Source organism: Centruroides sculpturatus, unplaced genomic scaffold (assembly GCF_000671375.1).
Source record: "Centruroides sculpturatus isolate CEXI.00-Female unplaced genomic scaffold, Cexi_2.0 scaffold825, whole genome shotgun sequence".
NCBI classification, from domain to species: domain Eukaryota; kingdom Metazoa; phylum Arthropoda; class Arachnida; order Scorpiones; family Buthidae; genus Centruroides; species Centruroides sculpturatus.
Window position 1 is genome coordinate 312319 of NW_019385093.1, and position 23118 is coordinate 335436.

Consider the following 23118-nt stretch of genomic DNA (forward strand, 5'->3'; position numbering starts at 1 on the left):
TTTTCTGGTTGGTTTATGAGTAGGAAGGATTGTATGCCTTCTCCCCAATGCATCTTTATGACTTGCTTTAAGATTTTCCATAACCTTATATTGTATAAATGTTATGAACCATATTTTTTTTGGCTTTTAGGTTCAACATTTCCTAAGCAGATAGGATAAGCAAAAGGTTTTGGGTGTCCAGAATAAAATATAAAAAAAACAATACCTCTAATGACTTAGGCTGGATCACAATTTTTGCATAAATGCACGTGAAAAATGTTAGTTTTCTTGAATTATTTTTTGATATTAAAAAGACACATCAAAACAATAAAAATGCATAATTTGAAAAGTTATTAATTATGGTTATTACTATTAATTAATGTGTAATTCGTTCAATATTAGTTGCCTGTTACTATCTAATAATATGTAGCATATAATTGAAGAAAGAAACGTCTGAAATTTAAACTACTGTATTACAAGCAAATAACATTTAAAATTGTTTAAAGTGCTAGTTGAGACTGAGAATGATCACTTGTTATTACTTACATATTGAGATGACAATGTGAAAAGAATGCTTTACAAATTTTTGATTTCCCAATGATGATGATAAACTCTGATTACAATAAGTGAACTTTTATAAGTATATTTTAATTTATATATAAGAAGCAATTATAATGCTAGAATTAAGAAGTCCTAAGATTTATTTCAGCCTCTCTCTACACTCTAAAAGACACACTCTAAAGCCTTTGAGCATTTGGAATTTTCAAACATTTGCATAATGGACTATAAAACAACTTCAAAAAATAATAAGAGGTAAACAATAACCAGTAAAATATACAAAACAATAAACAAAAGAAAAATTATTTTTATTGTTTTTTTTTTTGTTAGTTTATTTTGTATATTTTATTAGTTACTGTTTACCTCTTGTTTTTTCAAGTTGTTTTATAGTCCATTATGCAAATGTTTGAAAATTCCAAATGCTTAGGCTTTAGAATGTATCTTTGACATTCTTGTTTGATTTATTTGATTTTTATTTATTTATCTAAAAAATACAGGTGATGTCACAAGAACAATAATAGCTATTCTCTATACCAGTGGTCTCCAAACTTTTTTGATTGCTTACCCCAAAGACAAAAATAATTATAAGTTGTATCCCTATAATATAATGTATATATACAGTGGACACCCGTATAATGCATTCCCTTATAACACAATGAAAATTTTGTGACTAGAACTCATACAGCACGATAAACAGTTCTGTATAAAGCATAAGATAAATTTAATGTTTTTGCATAGTTTCAGATTTTTTGTTTAGAAAAGTGAAAATATACATTTACCAGTTGTTTATGTATGAACAGTGAAGCCAACAGTTTAAAAAAGAATAAGAGTTTATAAAAGCAATAATAATAATACATATACATGTTTGAAGATGCAGTATAAGAGAAAAATATTTTATTCAACTTTTAATTTAAATTAAATTATTTCATTATTTGACATTTATTCACTATCAGAAGTATCAACAAATAAGTTACAATGATGACATCTTTTTAATATTGGTTGTTCAGATTCATTGCTTGAATAGTCAATTGTTTTGTCTTTATTGTTAGCATTATTTAAAAACAATTCTTTCTCCAGATCATTTTTAGATATAAAATATGGGGATAGATGATCATTAAATTTTCTTTTAAATTCTATAAAGCACTCTTTTGATGGGTCTATTTTCATAAAATGTGTTTCTAGCATTTTGGCTGTTTCTAGCATTTTGGATATTTCTAACCCATTATTGACAAGACTATGTCTTGTTTATAAAATTGTAATGCTGGTTTACGTTACCAGCTTAGAGGTATGAAGGAGTACATGTCGAGAGTTGATATTTGGCACAGAGTATTAGGTGCCCAAATCATTTGCGCGTAAAAAAATCCAGATTTGTAGGTAGTCAGGGGACCGAGAACAGAGTCAAAATAAAATACAAAATGGCAACCCTCTTTTACAAACAGGTAAAACAGCCACCTCATCCCACAGAAGTCAGGTGGGGGAGAGTCCACCCACAGTCATTCTAAGAAGTGAACTCTGATTTTAGGACTGAACACGTTGTTTCTTCTATATTAAATAAAATTTGTAATCTAATTTTGTAAATTTGGGAGTGCTTCAAATATGACATTAAAACAGGGTGTTGTTACAAGTAGGTTTTTTAACATTATCTAGTATAGTAAAATTGTGGGACCGATAAAAATTTGACATTATATTAGGGTTGTCATTACATCCGATGACATTATAATCGGGTTAAACAGTATATTGTTTGTGCAAAATAAAAAAATAATTTCGGATGGTACAATAGCCATGATTATTTTTTCAAAAATGGGAAATTTTCATTACGCGTTGACAAAAATTCAACCCAGGCCGACACGCAGCAGAGAGAAATTTCAAAATTGGATAGGTTAATTTCATTGAAAATGCATCGTGGATGACCTCGTGGTCATGGCCAGCGAAGTTTGACTACCATGCCCAAAACAGGCGATACCAAAGAATATTGGAGAATGAGAAAGAGACCTGCCTTGAGCGTCAAAGTGATTCCGCTTAGTAGTGAGTCTCCGAGACATAGTGTTGTCCCAAATATGGTTTTGCCATTTTACTTGTTTATATAAATCTTCTAAATTCAAGGTTTCTCTGGTTCATTAAAAGTCTGGAATGAATTTTCCTTATCATTAATAGATTGAGAACAATTTGTTAATTCTATTAATTCTGTTTCATCAATGTCTTCATTGTAATTAATTAATTCAGTGATATCTGTCTCATTCATATCAACAAATCCTGCTCCATAATAATATTTCAAACTGAATCACATCTCACTAGCAACATGCGATAGCAGTTAAAATGTAGAGACATGTTTGAACTTGCATAAATTGGTCCGATAATGTATGTTCCCTGTAATGAGATTTCCTACAACATGGAATGTATTCCCCGCGTTGTACAGGAGTCTACTGTATATATACAGTAGAGTAGAGCATCGATTATCCAAAGCGATTTGGGACTGGGGTTGTTCGGATAACTGATCATGTATGAAAAAATATAACCTATCCCCTGTTGAAATTTTTCTTCGTTGTGTGTTACTTCATGTTGGATTTTTGTTGATGTTAAGTTTAACGAAATTTTTAAAAAAAATAATCATGGCTATTGTATTGTTAAAAAATATTTCTTTATTTTGCACAAACAGAATAAATATATTGAAAAATATAAAAACAAAAAAAAAATTATATTTTGGAAGTTAACGTATAAAAAATGTTCCAATTCAGCACCACACAGTCCTCAGAAAAACACCACACAAAACAAGCAAAACTCTTTCTTTTTCTTTAGTTTATCTGGAGATGTCAGCCACTTGGGTTATGTTCTCCGATGAGCTGAAGCAAAACACACCACTCACAATGCAAGCTCCTAGAATATAACTCATGATGGGGGAAAAAGTCTCATTCAAATACTGGCACATCCTTAAGTACTCTCGACGTGTGTCAATCAGAACGTTTTTGATATTAGATTAACTTCTGAAATATAATTTTTTTTTTGTTTTTATATTTTTCAATGTGTTTTTGTTTGTGCAGAATAAAGAAATAATTTTTAACAATACAATATGGTTGTGCCAGGGCTGTCAGCTAAAACACACACACACCAACAAAAATAATAATTGGAGTAGCCCAAGACATAGCCAAATATTGCAGCACCACGGCACTAGCAGAAATTTGAATTCTCCAACTGGAATGCTTTCAGTTAACCGATGTTTCAGTTGATAGGTATTTGGATAATCGATGCTTTACTATAAATATAGTTGCCTCAGCTTTTATTAATGATAAATTAATGATAAAAGCTGCTCTACGTGTGGGTGGGTGGGATCAAAAATCAAATTATTTATTATTTATTTGTTTTAAACAATATATGTACATTTAAATTAAATTACAAATTTACATTTTGAATTAGAATTACAATATTTTGGCTGTATAGGGGGACATAGTATTTTGAAGGAAAACTTGGCGTACCCCCAGTATCACTTTGCATACTTCACTTTGGAGACCACTGCTCTATACAACAAGTAAACAATAATATCCATTAAAATTTATTATCTATTTTGATGATAAAAGAAACAATAAACAAATTAGGCATTTAGGGAAAATACAAAACACTTTTACAAAGAAATTTGAATTTATGGAATTTTAGATACAATTTATTTTTGATTTTATTGGATGCTTTAAAATGGCCAAAGAAGAATGATTTAATTGTTACATTGAGATGGTAGAATGGAATGACAATAGAAGAAAGCTGTCTTGTATTGACAGATGGAATACATATATTGATACAATGTGGCAGAATCAGACCACTGAATATTATGTAGGATAATGGGATGCATAATCTCAAAAAAACATTTAATCTGAAATAAATCCTGGATAGTTTAATTGATTCTAGCATTATTCTTTTCTTGCAACTTGTGGAGTCGTACAATTTGCTTAAAATAATTTTGATAACATTAAGGTAACTGATTCATGATTACAATAAGTGTAGTCTACTATATAATAATGATAACATACAATCATTGAGAAAATACTACCATTTTACACAAGCACTATGCAGAAGTAGGGATATGACTGTTGGTTTTAATCTGTTTGTTGGTTAGACAGTATTTTGGGTGTTTCTTTACTTTGTTCCCTCTTTAACCAGTGAGATAAGAAAGGCACAATTTGGAAGTTCAAATTTATTTTATAATTCATTTAAGGTGGCAGCATATATATCAAATCTAGACAGTTTGAAAAACCCTAGGAATTTTTCAAGTGATGATCTATCTGGATATGTTTGGCTTTGTCCCTTGCTCCTTGACCATCCCATTGTGGGCCTGGCCAAACTCAAATGGACTTGCTAAAAAAAAAAAAGCTCATTTAGTGTCCACAGAGCAGAAAGAGTTAAAAAACATAATAATGGAAACAAATTAAGATCTCATAAGTTCTCTCTGCATTTTTCTCTAATGTTTATTGTCTGGTAGTTCTGTACCCAAATATTTCTTGATTTAAAGATGATCAATAAAGATTTATTTATAGATCACCAAGCCAGATAGCTCACATCTCACTCTAATCTATAGAATTTGGAAGAGTTAAAAATACTTTTTTATTCTGATCATTAATTTGTATCTCATTTACTTCAATAGACATGTCTTTCAAAATGCCTGAATTTAAGCTTTGCAAGTTTTTAACTTAAAATATTTATCAGAAAAACTTCTTTGTGTTATTATTAATCAGATATTATTTCTTCTTTAGCTTTCTTAACTATTAATAGTTACTAAAATAGTTTATTCACATGACATTGACCACAGATTATGATTATTATTATTATTCACACTTCCTTTTTCATTTGACTTCCTGTCATCCTGTTTTGCTCAACTAATTGTTAATTTTATTGCACATGTTTGCATTGTTTCTAAAATTTGTTTTGAGATAATTAAAATAGCTACTTACTCAATTTTATTGCTATTGACTAAATTTTAGTTTTCACTCACCTTCCAACTATGATATTCTTTAACTTTATAAACATTGTTTATTCCAAAGTTCTTATTTGTTTCAGTTTTGCTAATGTATTCTGAAAATTAAGAACTTATTATAATTACTCCCTGAATACCCTTTATTATTTTTATTATTATTATTATTATAAAGGTTATTCAGAAAAAAAAATTTTAGGCCCCAGCTAACAATTAATCATTTTCAGAAAGGGAGATGTGATAGAAAAGTGAAAATTTTAATGAAAGCAAAGTTGGAAGGATTGAAGAAAATCTCTGAAGACTGACAAGGTTTCAGTTCTATATTTAGTCCCAAAAACTGAAGTTTTCACAGTTATTGCACTATTGCATCGCTGCTTGAACTGTGGGTCACAATCTTAAAGGGATTCATGTAACCAAATGTGTGGGCCATAAAAAATTTGACAACAGTAAAATTTTGTACTGTGTTTAAGTGAAGCAGAATTTTTGGCATTGACGACTATAAAATCAAACTGTCTGTCAACTCTGAAAAATGTCAAAGATGGTTTGCATTTTGCCATATGGGACTGTCCATAAATTATGTCTGCATTTTTCTTGAAATTTTTACTCCCCCCTCTTCTCTTTGGATGTTTGATTAAACTCAACCCCCTCAAAACCTTTATGAATAATAAAGTGCATAACCTGTGTAAAATTTACTGAAATACAATGGACATCCATTGAAGTTCGACCCTTCCTGTCTCACTTGTCCAACTTGTCATATCCCTCCCTTCCAGTGTGGATGTATGGATAGCCCTGCTATCAAATATTCAGCCAAGATTTAATTCATGTAAAAATAAACATACCTATCTCATTAGTATGCAAATTTGTTTTTATCTTTAATAAATTGTAATAAATGGCAAAGAATTGTTTTGGATTAAATTATTTCTTTGATTTATTATTAGTAGGTGATTTAATTTGTTTACCTATTATATATATCTCTTCACCAGGAGTTGCTTAAAATTTTCGTGGGTAATAGAGGGTTACAAAAGGAAAAACTTAAGAAGCTCTGCTCTATTGCATAGTCTTTCTCTTTTGTTCCACTCAGTCTGCTTTGTACTATTAAAAAGTTGACAGTCTTATGTAAAAATAGATTTATATGATAAATCATCTAAATAAATATTATTACAAGTACAATCTTGACAAAAAGTTCCTAAAAATATTTTATAAATCAGTTCTGAACTGGAGTGAACAGATCAAATCTCTTTCACTGGTTCTGCAAGACTACAATGCACAATGGTAAAAAAATTTTTAGGAATCCTAATTGTGAGAGTGTCATTCAGCATTAATTATTCAGTCATTGGTAGTGTGTGGATAGACTTGCTGCTTCACTTCAGAAGCTAATTAAAAGACAGTTAATTCCCAGTATTTCATTCAATTTTTTATTTATTTGCTAATGACTAAGGTAAAACTAATGTGTTTTGCTATAAATTAACATCCCAACCAATTTTGTAAGTCTTCTGTTTAAAATTGTACATACATTCAAAGTTGTAAAGTTCTTTATAAATCACTTTTTATATCTACAATTATGTCCAATTTTAAATTAAAAAATAATTTTTTTATAAGCCAGAAACTATTATATGAAACACTGATAAAACTTCACACATGTATATTTAAATTATAATTTTTTAGAAGGTTGATTTAAAAGTCTGTTTATTTGAAAAATTTTACCTTAGTTACATTTTTTAATGTAATGTGCAAAATATTTTCTAAATTAGTGAACATTAATACAGTGGACACTCTATGCGGTGAACAATTTTGCTATTCCTTACTATTGTGTAGGGAGTGAATGATTTGGCTTGGTCCTTTGAGGATTCACTACATTGAGAGTTCATGGTGTCTAAATTTAAGATAATAGTAATATTTAAGTGAATTATATACCAAATAAGAATTATTAATAATAATTTATAATTTTTGTAATTATGAATTTTTTATATTTTTGCAGGACAGATGTAAATGTCTCGGAAATTTACTATTTTTGGCATTGTTCTAATGGTATTTAGTGATATAGTTCAGATGGCTTGGAGATCTCATGGAAAAAATAATTATGAATTGATCCAAAATCTTAAGAGTAAGTGGAAATTGTTAATGGCTTTATAGAAATGATCAAATTTTAAAATATTTGATTTTTAATTAAAAGTATATTAAAAACTACAATGTGGATACAAATGAATCATATAAAAATGAAGTTTATTGTTTGATCTTTTTTATAAATATTTTAAAATAATTATCTTTATATTGTGGGCACTGAGTGCTTTTTGTTGTGCCCATCACTGGTTTTATCAGGTCTGTAATAAGAGAACTAGATGGTAGAACTCAGCATAGCTGGATCAAACTATTGGTGAAAATGTTGAGGTTTCAGACTTTTAATCCAGATCCTCAAAGAGATACCTTTACTATTTTGGTCTGTAACTATCATTATTATTTGCTTATGTACAATTGTGTGAATATTTGGCAGTGTACAAATTAGACAGTGTAATTGTTTACAATGTAATAATACAATGGCTAATCCTGTTAAGCGTGTTGTTTCTAGTTGGTTGCTGGTAACATCTAATTTATTACTGAAATAGCATAATAATTGAAGTTTTTGACATTCTTCCTTTATACCTTATCAAAAATTAATCAAACAATTTAATACAGTAATACCCCAAACTTACGCATTAGGTGGGACCGAACGATAACCGCATAAGTCGAATGTGCGTAAGTCTGGGTATAATTTCGCATATAAATACATACAAATAATTTTTAATTAGGGCCGAAGACTAAAGAAAACAATAATGTAGAAAAAAATGTTTAATAAAATCTTAGATAATACATATGTATAACAAATTATATTATTATACAATTTTTCACATTTACTTGATTATCACACCATAATTTTAACATTGTTTCCATCTCGGCAATAATACCATGACGTTTATGAATGATTCTTGAATTTAAATATTGAGCATTTTTTAAATTTTCAGTTTTATATCGAAGTATTTAATAATGTTAACTTTACATTCCAAAGATAAAGTTTTCTTTTCTTGTTTGATGCAGAAGAATCAGTTCTACTTCATTTGGACGACATAGTAGAGTCTCTCAAGTCTCCATAGATATAACAAACACAGAAATAAATAACAGAAAATAAATTGTAGCTATATGTCGATTCTGCGCGACACGTCTGAACGTGTAAGCTGAACAATAGTATGGGAGGGGGAGTGAATAATCAAGAGTTGCGTGGCGCTCAAACAAAAGACGAATCGACGAGATTTGAAAATCGCATAACTCCGGGGTAGTGTAAGTCGAGGTATTACTGTACATTCGTTGACAAAAAGTCATTCGTCCAGACAGAATTGTCCTGTTACTGCAAAACTCAACATACAGCTAGGTTTATAAATGATTGAGTGCACACCAGATAATGCCACCAGAGTTCCATAAAATCACTACTTTGGTATTCTATAAAAAAAAACTTGGATACTCACTGTTTGCAGAAAAATTTTGAACATAACATCTGCAAGCAGTTTATGAACACTAGACATACCTGTACAGTGCAGTTAGACATTATACACAGTTGATGAAATTTGAGAAAGGCCACATCATTGGTTGAGAGAAGCAGGATGGCCATTTTACAGGATGCCTGCCATCTGAGTTGTTCTGACCTGACTGTGAAGAGTGATGGGGCAATGAATACACAAAAGACACAATTATGCTGAGGGCTGACTCTGGTCACCCCGGAGAGACCACCAGCAGATCTGATCATGAAACAGCTGCTGTGGCATCTTTATCCAACATCTTTATCAACATTCAGCATCCAGCACCAATAAGTGGAAAGAATCTTTGTACATGCTTCCAACTTGCCAGCAAACTCTGTCCAGAGTGAATGCATATTGTTTACGAAATGGTGATAGACAACTTTGTCCAGTGCTTGCTATGGATGATATGACAAGCATTAAAATGTTAAATTTGAAAGGTAAATGTTATCACTAACTAGATAAACAACAAATATAAGGAATCTTCACAGAGTAAGTTAAAAAAAAAAGTTTATTTTTAAAATGTTGCATTTACAAAATCATAAATTATTAAATTACATAAAAATTATTAAACATATACAACATGTATACACAATTTATTTGTTACTCTGTTTTCGAGCAAACTGCTGAACCTAGAGGTAAAATTTTGTACACAGTTAGGGTAAGCACACTAAGAAGGGATTTTGGAAATTCTCCCTGTGGGGGGAGAGGATTAAGGCTTAACCTGAAGAATGGCTACTATACTATTTTAGATGCAATTTTTTTGTTTTCAACTACATTTAGTTTTCATTGAGTACTTATGTGTATTAAATTGATAACATTTCAGACATTGTTATAAATATTTTTATATATTTTGATTTTTTAACCAAATGTTAGATCCATTTTAAATTCAAATTTGTTATTGTATATTGGTTCGATTATAGAATGATTGTAAATGTTCCAAAAAATTGATCAAATTGAAAATAGTTCATTTGATTCTCAGCAATTCTTATCATTCTTATCGGTGGGTGTTATATAACAATTACTAAGGTTGTTGAAATACTGAATATAAATGGGTTTGCTTGCAAAATCTGCTTGGGCAAAGTCGTGTGTAACAGCTAGTTAAAGTATATAACATATAAACAATTTGTCATTCTGTTTTCATTCATCTACAAAATCAGCCATTTTCTTCTTTGGAATCTAAGTGCAAGCAGTGGAAGCATCAGTCAAACTTGCTTAGTAGCTGCTTCTTGCAAGCATGTGTAGAAGTGTCATCTGCTGAAGTATCATCATAGCTGCATGCTAAATGAGGTTACTCTGGACACTCACATTTGCTTGAACAAGTTTGTCCACTCTGCTTGGAAGCACGTTCACACCTGCAGTCACTGGACGCTGCCAGGTAGGATGTACCCTTACTACAGAGCTTTGTCTCTTCCCATATCATTGGCATTATTTAGCAGTGACCAACAGAGGCAAATTTGCAAGCACAGAGACTGCTCTGTCCTGCTATTAGTAGCCCAGCATTTCCAGCTTTGTTTGCAATGACAGAGGAATGGACAATCATGTGTTAGTGTGGAGAATCACTGGTAAGCATTCCAATTTTAACTTTATTGCCAAGCGGTACTCTACCCCCTGCTGACAATGATAAGCTGGGGAGCCATCTCATATGTTAGTTGATCATTCCCTAGTAATGCTGTGAGAGACATTGACAACATAGTGGTAAGTTCAGGAAATCCTGCTGCACCCTTGTGTTCTATTTTGTGGCAGGGCTGCAAATGACCATTTTCTAACAGGATAATTCTCATCTGCACACAACAGGAGTTTCCAGGTAACATTTTTGTGTAGATGAGCTAAGCTTTCCATTTTTAAATTTCTTGGTTTAACTTTCACCAAAATAGATTGTCAGTTTGTTAATGTCACTCTTAAAAATATAGATTTGGTTCTCTCTTTAAATCCCTTACTTGGGATTCATTTTGATTTTATATAGATTATTATTTTAGTTTTAAAATTGATATAAAAACTCAATATTTTAGAAAATGTGATCATACGTTCAGAAAGAGTGGAGAAAGCAATGCTGGCTGTTGACAGAGGAAATTACTGCAAGCACAATGCTTATATGGACTCTCCCCAGGGGATTGGATTTGCAGTTACGATTAGTGCTCCACACATGGTGAGTTAGTAATTATGATTGTATAATTACTTGACAATTACTTGACAATATACTTTGTTTTCTTATAAAATTTAATTTCAGCATGCACATGCCTTAGAACTTCTAAAAGATAATTTATACGAAGGAGCTAAAGCACTAGACGTAGGATCAGGAAGTGGCTATCTTACTGCTTGTATGGCATTAATGGTAAGACAATTGACAGTTTTGCATAAATTGTAATTATAATTAACCTTTAATGAATACTGTGACAATAGGTGGGTAAAAATGGCTTAGCCGTGGGAATCGATCATATTCCGGAACTTGTTAATATGTCTATTGAAAATATCAATAAAGATCAACCAGATTTAATTAAGTCTGGAAGTATTAAGATGATTGGTAAGAAATATCAATTTATATTATCATTTTTATCTTACTTTTAAAAGTTTGCATACAAAATGTTTTACAAAATCAACAGTTGGAGATGGTAGAAAGGGATATGAAGAAGATGCACCTTACGATGCAATTCATGTCGGAGCAGCTGCTCCAGAAATGCCACAGGAGGTAAATGTATAATTGAGTTAGGAATTAAATGAAGTTCAATCGTATTTAATTAGTATATTTTATCCATTAGCTAATTAACCAGCTGAAACCAGGAGGAAGGTTAATTATTCCAGTTGGTAAAGAAGGACACAATCAAATGTTGGAACAGGTGGACAAGCTGTCGGACGGAACAATAAAACGCAGTCAGTTAATGGGTGTGGTTTATGTGCCGCTAACTGACAAGGAATCTCAATGGCCTGGCAGGTGGCACTAAGAAGAATCCTTAGTTTAATAATTAATGATATATTTTTTAAAAATTTCATGCATGGACATGGTTTGTATGTTTAATGGAATGTTGTCTATGCCATTATATATTTAAGTATAACTATATATTTTATTTTGTTCTCCAACAAAATTAGTTTATTCCAAATTTAATTAAAGTGCATCTTTTTATGGCTGTGACTGTTAAAAAAACTTAAAATGTCGATGCCTGTGAACATTTAGTGAATTGCATTATTTCTTATTCTTCAGGCATGACAGGAAAGAGCTGTAGTTTTAAACAAGGTCTTGCAGTATATGCTGCTTCTATTGCTAAAACATCATGCCAATGCAGCAAAACAATGGATGAATAACTGGTGATAGAGATTTATATCTGTCTCTGCTAGGTGCTGCGTCCTCTTCTAATCGACCCACACCATGGAATTTCATCACCGGCTACGAAAACTATTTGCCACGTCTCCAATTCCTTTAATTTGCAAGACTCTGCCGGGATTCTATTCATGTCGTTCGTCTCGTATCCGGGAAAGTTGCCGGCAAAAACACCTCGGACCGACCCACGTTCATTCTTGAAGAGAACTGATCCGTTGCAATACCACTTAGCGTTGGAATATACTGAATGTTTTCGAGAACTTTTTTGCAAAATTTTCAAACGTTAATCAGTAGTTGGTTAAAATGCATGTTTGATGTTAAAATTTTCTTTATTGTTGTTGTAAAATAATTCAACTTTCTTTGTTTTTCTTTTTGTAAAAAAAAAAGGAGGGAATAACTGACGTTTGCATTTATACACTTTAATGTGAAAAAAATAAAAAAATGCACCTTTTGTTAAAATTAATAAAATAACAAAGTTCAAATATGCTAGTCTAATCAAAATTAGAGCAGTAGTGTAAAAACTTTAAAAGTTTTTATTGTAAATAAACTAGGCTTATGTTGTAAAACTATAGAGCATATTTTCAGATTATTTAGCATTTTGTTTTTTTTCTTGATTGAAGTTTTGCATTTTTATTAATAACAGCTGCTTATTCATTCCAAAAGCTTTAATAGTCTGCTTTGGTACAAATATATAATATACAGAGAATTTCATATTATGTGATATAAGTTACTTGGAATTTTTATTTAAAAAACACTTAATTTCTTTACATTAGGTTCAAAGATCAGAGAATTAGTGATGAAAATTTCAACAATTACACATGCTTCAAATTATTTGGTCTAACAATTTTTAATATGATGAAATTTCTAGCATTAATATCTATATAGTTTACAAATTATAACATTTTTTTATTATGAAGAATTTGTTTGTTTTTAATGCTGAAAATAAATTTAACCTTATATATCTTGTTTTGTAAATAGTTTTTTTTTTAACAGCCAAAATCTTCTGTGTCTGATGTTTGTTAATCTAAATAATAGGCTTACAGAATATCAAAATAAAATTTGCATTTAACATCTAAATTACTGGTTAAATTTTTAACCAGTAATTTAAGATATTTACAGATTAAGCCTGCCAAAAATATTGTCACCAATATTTTTAGCAGGCTTTGTTCCGAAGCCTTTTTGGACTAATCATTTGGCCTGACATTCCAAGGTCACGCGTTAACTATAATATGTCCCAGATCATTAATTACATGCGTCCGGTGTTTCCAATACACGATGGGCTGCTAGAAATATAAATATATACACAAAATATAGACTGGTATTTTCATCTTTTTTTAAGGCAGTAGCTTGAGTTAAATGCTAATAAAATGAATTAAAAATTAGATGGTTTAGAGGAATTTCCAATGATTGCAACACGGTTCCAAATGTGTCCACTTGACAAATGGATGTTTGGCAGCTATGGGAGTTTTATTTGCCCTCTTAATTCTGCCCAGATTAAGTGATGCCAGAAAATCTATGGCGAACCCGTTTATTAAAAACTTACAAGTGTGTTTTTAATTACGAAATCTATCAGATTGCACCAGGGCAATATTTTATTTTCACCTATAATTTAATGTTTTAATTTGTTAGTGAAAGTATACATGGAGACGTGAAGGGAAAAAATGCTATTGAAATGAATTACAAAGTATCAATTTAACTTTTTAATAATATAGTACACAACTTGAAAACAGTTAATTAAAATGTGATCAATTTTGAACTATTATTATGCAAATACAACTTGTAAAATTTCTTTTCTCTCTTTTCTTTTTTATAACAACTGATTGATTTGTTGCATGCAAACTAAACTACTTAACACTATACCCTCAATAACTAGTTTGAATTAAAAAGTTACTTTTTAAATACATTCTTGTCTACGGTGTAACCATATTAACACAAACTGTAATTACCTTACGGTTACGGACAGACACCAAAATGACTTTTCAATATCAAATTTTGAAATATTTTAGTATTAATTTAATAAATCTAAAACTATCCTGTCCTGTTTCAAAATTTGTTAAAAACAGAAGATTGAATTTTAAAGTACTTGGTCTGTGTTACAGTATCGGTGTCATCAAAACATTTACAACTTAGAAGTCTGCTTTAAATATATTAAGTTACTTTTAATAATTTAAAATGAAAATTAAATCAACCAAACGATGCTTAATTAATGCTATTCAAATCCTGTTCGTTATTGATGCTTCATCAGATGATACTTATTGGGGATTTTAGCCAACATTTAGGCGATTGGAAAATATAGTAAAAAGTAATGAGCAATTCGAATGTTGTAAATCCTTTAAATTGTAAATAAATCCGTTTTTTTTAAATTAAAATTTGCAGATTGGATTTTGTATAAATTCAACTTAAGTATTTTACTGATCAATTTTTTCCGATAAGTTTGCAGATTAATATGCCCGCTTTCTACATAATATAATAATTTTAATGTATTTTAAAAAATATATTGATCATGTTTGACATTGTTTTTTTTTAACTCTCCGCTCTGTGGGCAATAAGAGGGCCTCTTTTTGCAAGCCCATTATGAGTTCGATCAGGTCCACAATGGGGCTGCCGGGTGGTGAGGGACGGGGCCCGACACATCCGAACGGACCACCCCCGAAAAATTCCTGGGGATTTTTCGACCCGTTCGGATTCGAGCCCGGGTCCCCCAGAGCGGTAGGCTGCCACCTTGACCGCTTCGCTAATGTGGTGGAATATATTTCACTCGGAAGAAAATAAAAATACGTTAAATATTTTTAATATATCCGAGTCTAAAATAATTTTTCCAAACATGAAATTTTTTTCATAGACATACATATATTTTGTTTTTCGATTCAAAAATATATTTTAAACGAAAGATTCTCTAAGAAAGTATTACATTATTTATCATTGAAGAAAATATATCTAACAAGTCGGTTACACAACGACCAATCATATTAAAGAATTTAAACCTAACGAAACATCCGGGTCTTTGGCATTCGTCGTCTGCTTCGATAATCGGGTAGCCATCTTGATGATGGAATGACCGATGATGATAAGTTTCGGTATCAAAATTTGATGAAATATAATTTCCTTTCGAACTCAAGACTTCTGACATCGAAATCCCGACATTTTCTTATCTAACACGAGGAATAGTAAACAAATTATAATGGCTGCTACCGCGAGTCGAAACAGTTTTCTTCGAGACAAGAAAAGGTAACATATAAATAGAATTTTATAACTAGTGTGTAAACTCGATTTTTGAATAATTAATTATATTTGACATCGGGACGCCGTATTGATTATAGCATTCACTCCTATACAATTATCGAAGTAACCAATAGCGCTGTGGATGTGTATACAGGTGTATAAGTTTGTCACATCCGTTTATTTTTGAATTTTTACTTAATTTACAAAGGCAAGGGAACCGGGCCCTCCCTGGTTCGGCTACTGGATACATCTTAGTGGGTACTGTACTGTACGTCCCTCAAACGTATTCCGACAGAAGTGTGTTAACTGTAATGGGAACAATGTATTACATATATTATTCTCATGTTTTTGAATATCGGTATGGTAGGTAGCGGATATAGCAATGACGATAAAGTGTAGTCAAACTTCGGGTTTCGAACGCCTCACTTTTCGAACAGATCGGTTTACGAACGGAATTTTGAACTCATAACTGCACCGGTTACCGAACAAGCTACTCGGTACTACACTTTCTACGTTAAAGAAAGCCGACGGGACTACCGATTCGAAAGTTAGTGGCGCCTACATCGCCTGACGCCACGATACGAATCATCGACGTTGCTATTTAAATTAAATTAAAATTCGGGTGCGCGTGCGGAAAATATACCATTTCCGTTTTTCGGTTCGCGCCACGGTCGAATTTAAATCAAATTATTAAAAACTGCGTTATTTACTTTCACGTAATATAAATGGCATCCAAGAATTCATCTTTAAATAAAATAACGAACATTTATTATTAAATTAAATATAATTATTATTTCTCAGTTGTTAAATATAATGCAGAACGCTATTTATGTACTGATTTTGAAGGTCGGGAACGAATTAAATTAAGCTTTTTGCCTTTATAGAATCATTAATATAAGAATTATTTTAAAATAAAATCTCATAACAGATGGCGTCGCATATAATTTTAACTTAAAAATAATAAGGTTCAAATTTAAATCTATTTTTCTCTAAGCCTTCATTATTTAAATTTTATCTTAGTATAAATGAAAATTATCGAACTTCCTGTTCCTCTCAAACTGTTATAATCTACTTGAAATTTTCCATATTTTTGCAAGAAATCTGAGATTATAAAAACGAAAAAACACTACATGACGTCATAAAATTTACACGGAATACTTGAATTTTCAGTTTTTTTTTCGAAAATTTCGTTGCGTAGTGATACAGATTAAAATCCAGCACATTGGCTTTATGTTTATTCTGGAAAATACTATAGTTTAATTAAAAGCCGGCAAAATATTTTGAAGTAAATTACAGTGTTTTGTTTGTTTTACGTCGAGCTTTCGATTCTCTACTACTAAAAGTTCTCCTTCATTAAGTAATTGCTTATTTCACACTCCGTACGCTTAAAATTCAATTGATGACCTTCAGTTTTTGAACTTCTATGTTTGAGCATTATTCAAGACTCCGTTTAGTTCCTTCTGTTTTTAACTTACTAAAAACATAGCTTGTGTGTAAATTGAAGTATACTGCAATAGATCTAGCCATTGGCAGAGATATTGCCGAATGCAATGCATGCATGCATTTTCTAATAAAATCAAAATCACTGCCCTCTTTCTTATACTTTAATGAATCGAACTTTTATTGTTCTTTGCAAATCAAGATTTACAGTTTTAATATACTTTTTTAAGAGTGTATACTATATAATTCAAAACAATAACAAAATTTTAATTCACAATAAATCTTACGCATCTGACATTGACGATTCCGACAAAATAAACAGACACGTGCTCTACTTTAACTATGCAAATATTATATATGTATACATACAGTATTGATATATTTTTATAATATACAACTTTTTATACTTAAAAAATTTTAAATAAATCAAATTTAACTTGCCCTACAGGCCAAAAATTATAGTAATTCTAACAAATAACAATTAAAGACAGAAAAATAATTATCTAGATGTTCGGCTGGACAAATCCCAAATGACTAGTTGTTCTTTTACTAGTCATTGTTTCTTTTTTGTTGGATTAATAATTCTGTTTATTTACATTATGTAATAAAAAATTGCACCTGTGTAGAACTTTTTAACTGCATTGCACTATTTTAGGGTGTTCTCTTTATATAAAATACCGGAAAAACCGTACACGCTGCAAGTTAGACATAAAATTTTGTGGCAGGAATGTTACAGATAAAGAATATTGAAACTATGAGGACTAGATTAATACGCCTAAAATTATTTGTTAAGGAATATACATAATTTACACATCTTAACTTCAGTTTTTTTTTTTGGACATTTTAAATTCATATGTAAATGCATCTAATTTTAGCTTCCTGATGCAATATATTTATATACAAAAATATTATTTCACACCACAAATTGGTACTACAAAAACAAACAAAAAATATATATGCTATAAAATATGACTAGATTCTGCTGCAAAATAATATAATAAATGCAAACAGTAATATTGGCAACATTCTATACATATAAAAGTAATTTTTGAATCTGATTGAGAGTATAAAACATTGCACTATTTTCATTATTATACTAATTTATGCACACACAAATTATGTACAAAGCTAAGTGATACATAAAAAAAAAAGGCAATGTTTTGTTTTAATTTTTACTATTTGAAAAAAATAGTAACTCAATACCATTAAAAATAGCTTAACAAATATGCTACGAAGTACAAAGTGTAAATTTAGCTATCATACTTTTCTGCACGAAAATAAAAAGAATAAAACTTGAAATATCTTAACAATTATATATCTCCTCACATTCTGACAAAAATGTATTTCTTAACAATATATAATACTTAAAATTAAGCTTAGATTTATACAGTAAGTGATCATCATGTACAGAATAATTTTTATCTCTATCCAATATCCCAGAGGAAATTTTTAAATTTTATTTGTAGAAGCTCTGGAGCTGCTTGACACACAGAAAAAAGCATTAAGATTTTACTAATGTCGAAATATTATTATTATTATTTGAATGATGCCTTGAAATAACTATATTTGTCAATTTAACAATTACCTAAAATTCAAAGAGTTTTGTTTCCTTTTAGTTTAGGTTTTATTGTTTTTGTGGATAATAAAAGTTATTGAAAAGTGATATTAAGATTCTGGCAATATATTTTATGCAATGTTTTATCAAAGAGAATTAAATGTTACAGTTGTGATAATCAGTAGACATGATATGTCTAGATTATTTTTAATTCTTAACACCACATTTTATTTTTATCAGTATAAAAAGATCAAATATTTTTCCTTAGTTTAAATTAATAAAAATTTCTGAATGCAATAATAAAATAAAATTCGTATTAAGATTTTTTATACTTTTGATTTTTTTATTATAAACATAATTACTTTTACTGTACTTCATTTCATTGTAATACTATATATTACAACCAAAGAATTGGCTTTTTATGTACAAAATACTAATATGCAATATATTTGAATTATTCTTGTGAGAACCCAATGCATTTTAAATTATATGATTGCTCTATTTGTAAATTACAATGGGGTCTATCCACAATAGTGGACAGATATGGATTATGAGCAAAATTAAAACTTAAACTAGTCACATGAAAATTCAAAACAGGAATTACAAAATTGATTTTTCATTCTATAGAAAAATTGATTATTGCATGGTTATGTTGAATATTACTTTATGGAATGAACTTGGCCATGATGACCACTCTCTTTAATCCAATGTTACAAAGTTTGGATAAGTTGTTATAGATTTTTTTTTAAACAATATTGATAAAACTAAAGAATTTATATATTTCTTGAATCTGAGTAGTTTTATTGGTGTTTTGATCTCTTTCTCTCATCTCTACTGTATCTTCAGTTCTATCCGAGACATACTAAACTGAAGGTGACCTATACAATGCATGCCAATTCTTTGCAAAACAAATTACTATCTTTTAACTAAGTTCAAATCCAATCCAAATCTCATTCTAACCACATTTGTCGTATTGGAAGAATCCTTATCATATACGCTATCCGGTAATTTTTTTTTTTTAAACTTTTAATTTGGGAAAATAAAATAAAATTATATAATTATATTTACTATCCTAACTATTTTGAAAATAGTAAGTTATACTTACTCTGGAAAATTATATTATTAAACATTCTTCACTACAAAATATAATGGCAGATAATAGAATATATTCTAAACATGAAACAATACTGTTTCCATAGAATTTATGATAATGAGAGAATGATTTCTAAAAAGATTCTGAAATTTTGATTCTTGTAACATATTGGATATAGATAAAAATTATATCCCTACATTCCTGTGTGTAGTCACTGCATAAAAATTTAAAAAATTATAAAAAAACATTAAAATGCTTCAATGATTTCTAACAAATAAAAAATAACAACAATATATCTTTGTAAAGTACAAGTAATACATTTTAACAACAAAATAAAACTGTGACTAGATGCTTTTTCAATTATATTTGTTTGCACTGCACGTAAAATTTTCACCACATTTTTGTTCTACAGATACATACCGTTGACTAGATAGTCAGCATCGTGCACAAGGGCCGACCGCTTCCTTCTTGCAAGTCGTCTGCGAATAGAACGCATGCGACATCCCACGAGCACAAGCAGCAGGGCCGTGACGCACAGCCCGACGGTCAATGCCAACATGGCACTATTGGACTCTTCAGAGTGTTTGTGTATCGATTCTTGAAGTTCCGCACTGCTCATTCCGACATGAGGAATATCTATTTTACGATTAGACGACTGATGTTTAATTGTATGAATGTAGCTATTTTTATTTACATCCTGATTTTTGTCAGATTTCATTAAATCTTGATTATTTGACGAAACTGTAGATACTATAAAAAGAAATAAATTCTTAAGAATAATAAAAATAATAAAAACTTTCAATTTTTTAAAAAATAAATTAATTTTATAAAAAATTTTTATATTTATTTTTTAAACTTTTATTATAAATATAACATTAAAAAGTTGAAAATATAATTTTGAATCCTTTAAATTTTGTATCAATTAAATATTGCTATTTAAGATAATAAATTTAACATACAACCTTTATAAGTAACACAAACAACTTTTTAACATTTTCAGTTATTTTTAACAAACTATTTCAGGTAATAGATGAAATCAAACTAAAAATTGAAATTAAACAGTAGAACATAACATAAACGTTCTAAACATATTCTAAACAAAATGCAGAGTAAACTAAAAACAAGAACCATTTACAAATCAAAAAATAAATATAGGAATAAAATTACAAAATAAAAATAATGTAACAATGAACAAATGTAAAAATATACCAAAGAAAGAGAAAATAAAATCATAATACATAATAAAAACATTATAACACACAAATAGAAAAAAATAACAAATATAGTGAGAAAGAGAGGTAATGAACCAAATGTCAGTAAGTATGGAAGAAATGCTATTCCAGTTATGCAGATTGTGGCTTGAACCAGACTCTTCGTGCTACTACAGAAAGGATGTTGAGATCTTTGTAATTGATGGAGTATGCTGTTGTACATACAGTTGACCCCCCTATAATTACGGTCCCTATAATTATGATTCCTATAAAACTACGAAAAAATATACGTATTTTGGAAATGTTGAGTCGGATTAGTGTAGAATCGATTAATTTTATGGAAAAAAACCTTTCAATCAGCCGTAGTCCATAAACTTGACATGTGTCGGGCTGTGATTGGAACGACTTGTAAGAAATCGGATTCCTAATAAATTGGAACGTATCTATATCTTATAGGGGGGTCGACTGTATTTGTATATTTGTAAAGCTTCCACAAATAAATATAATGTGTATTGGTAATCTTCTTAAGGATTTTTATTTGATCCCACTGAATGTGGACAGAATCTGATAAAAGAGAGGTTGCAGCCATCGTATTCGGCCCAAAATGTGAATGGTGGACCGTCGAGCACATTCATCTGGCAATTCTGGATGGTAGATAATGGTGGTCGCTACGTCTAACATGGCGAGTAGACGATCGGCTTAAACTTCTTCATTTTTTTGTGTTTGGGGTTAAAATTATGATCTATTTTATTAAAATAATCATTATTTAAGCATTTACAAATAATATTGTAAAGAAACAGATGATTTTAATCCAGAAATTATTTAATTATTCAATTTTTTTGCAAGTGATGCAAAGTGCCTATAGAATTTACATATATTTGTTTTCATAATAGCTTATCTTAAGGTAGGTTTGTTCTTCCATGGCATTTTCTACTATCAACAGTGTAATACGTTTGTAAATGTCCTAAAAATTAATTTTTCGAGCTGCTTTCGAATTTACATAAGCCACTACTTCCCTCGACAAAAGTATGAGGTAGGCCTATCGTCTGATCGTACGGTAGGAGACACCACGCTAATTAAAAATAATTATTTAGTGTTATTAAACATCCTATAAATACTTTAAAACAGTTTAACTTTGCTGGTAACATTCGTTGTCAAATGGTTCCACCATTTTTCCAACAAATTTCCCATGAGTCGATGCGTGATGTTCACTGAGTCATGTGATATTGTGAATGTCTGCTGCAAAGATTTTTTCTTGGAGTTAAAACATAAACCGTGTACTCCTGCTTGCCATGAAGAAGTAACATTTGAACATTGTCGCAACCTCTCTAAAGTGTATGCTGTAAGGGCTATAATGGGTTGTGATGTCTGTATGTTATATTTGTATTCTTTCAATCTTGCCCAAAGAGATCTTAAGGTAGCATCAGTAAGGAAAACATTAGTAATTAAAAGTTTTTGTGCTGCTTATAAAGATTACACATTTTTTTAAAATTTTGTTTCTTAAACACTAATAAAAAAGTAGACAAACAATCTGCCAAATTATGGACCATTTTCAGGCTATATTACTAATTAGTTATGAATTAATTTGACTAGAGGTAGGTGGAGTTGATGTTATATATAAAGTAAAGAAGAATAAAAATGAAAAGAGAATCCATTTCTGACAAAAAAAAAAAAAAAAAAAAAAAAAAAAAAAAAAAAAAAAAAAAAAAAAAAAAAAAAAAAAAAAAAAAAAAAAAAAAAAAAAAAAAAAAAAAAAAAAAAAAAAAAAAAAAAAAAAAAAAAAAANAAAAAAAAAAAAAAAAAAAAAAAAGAAAATTATGCATAATTATAATTTTTATCTATTTATTAATAAGATAAAAATGTCATTATATGGCAATAATTAGCAAGTACTTTTGTCATTGCATTGACATTATCTTCAGGCTATACAGAATAGTTTTTTAAAAAAATCTATATAGCCTGAAGAAGATGTAAATGCAATGTTGAAAGTACTTGCTATTTTTTTATTATTGTTAATGTGCTAATTCCATTATTATTAAAGTGCTTTTTTTATTATAATTAAAGAATTTTAATGCCTGATGGACAGTATTGTTTATTTGTGTAATTATTAGTATGAGATATATATTTTTATTTACAAAGCACTGAATAATGTATGATATTAGTATTCTTTAATCATTTTTTAATCTATATTATCCTTAAATCTAAAATTTTAGAATAATATAGACTGTAAATTCTAAAAAATAGCTTA

General features: G+C 29.7%; 1 protein-coding gene across 6 annotated transcripts in view; it reads left to right on the top strand.

Annotated features, from left to right (window-relative positions):
* Nucleotides 1-12921, top strand: part of LOC111634584 (protein-L-isoaspartate(D-aspartate) O-methyltransferase-like) — a 28225-nt gene extending 15304 nt beyond the window's left edge. For 3 of the 6 annotated variants that reach the window (XM_023379394.1, XM_023379395.1, XM_023379393.1), the window contains exons 2-8: nucleotides 7470-7595; nucleotides 11049-11185; nucleotides 11267-11371; nucleotides 11440-11560; nucleotides 11640-11725; nucleotides 11796-11964; nucleotides 12236-12921. In XM_023379394.1, the coding sequence (XP_023235162.1) occupies nucleotides 7481-7595; nucleotides 11049-11185; nucleotides 11267-11371; nucleotides 11440-11560; nucleotides 11640-11725; nucleotides 11796-11964; nucleotides 12236-12336 (834 nt within the window). In that variant the 5' untranslated portion in view covers nucleotides 7470-7480 and the 3' untranslated portion in view covers nucleotides 12337-12921. Of the gene's footprint in view, nucleotides 1-7469; nucleotides 7596-11048; nucleotides 11186-11266; nucleotides 11372-11439; nucleotides 11561-11639; nucleotides 11726-11795; nucleotides 11969-12235 lie in introns of all 6 variants that reach the window. The other 3 variants (XM_023379397.1, XM_023379398.1, XM_023379396.1) reach the window with 3 other exon arrangements.
* Nucleotides 12922-23118: the final 10197 nt, after the last annotated feature.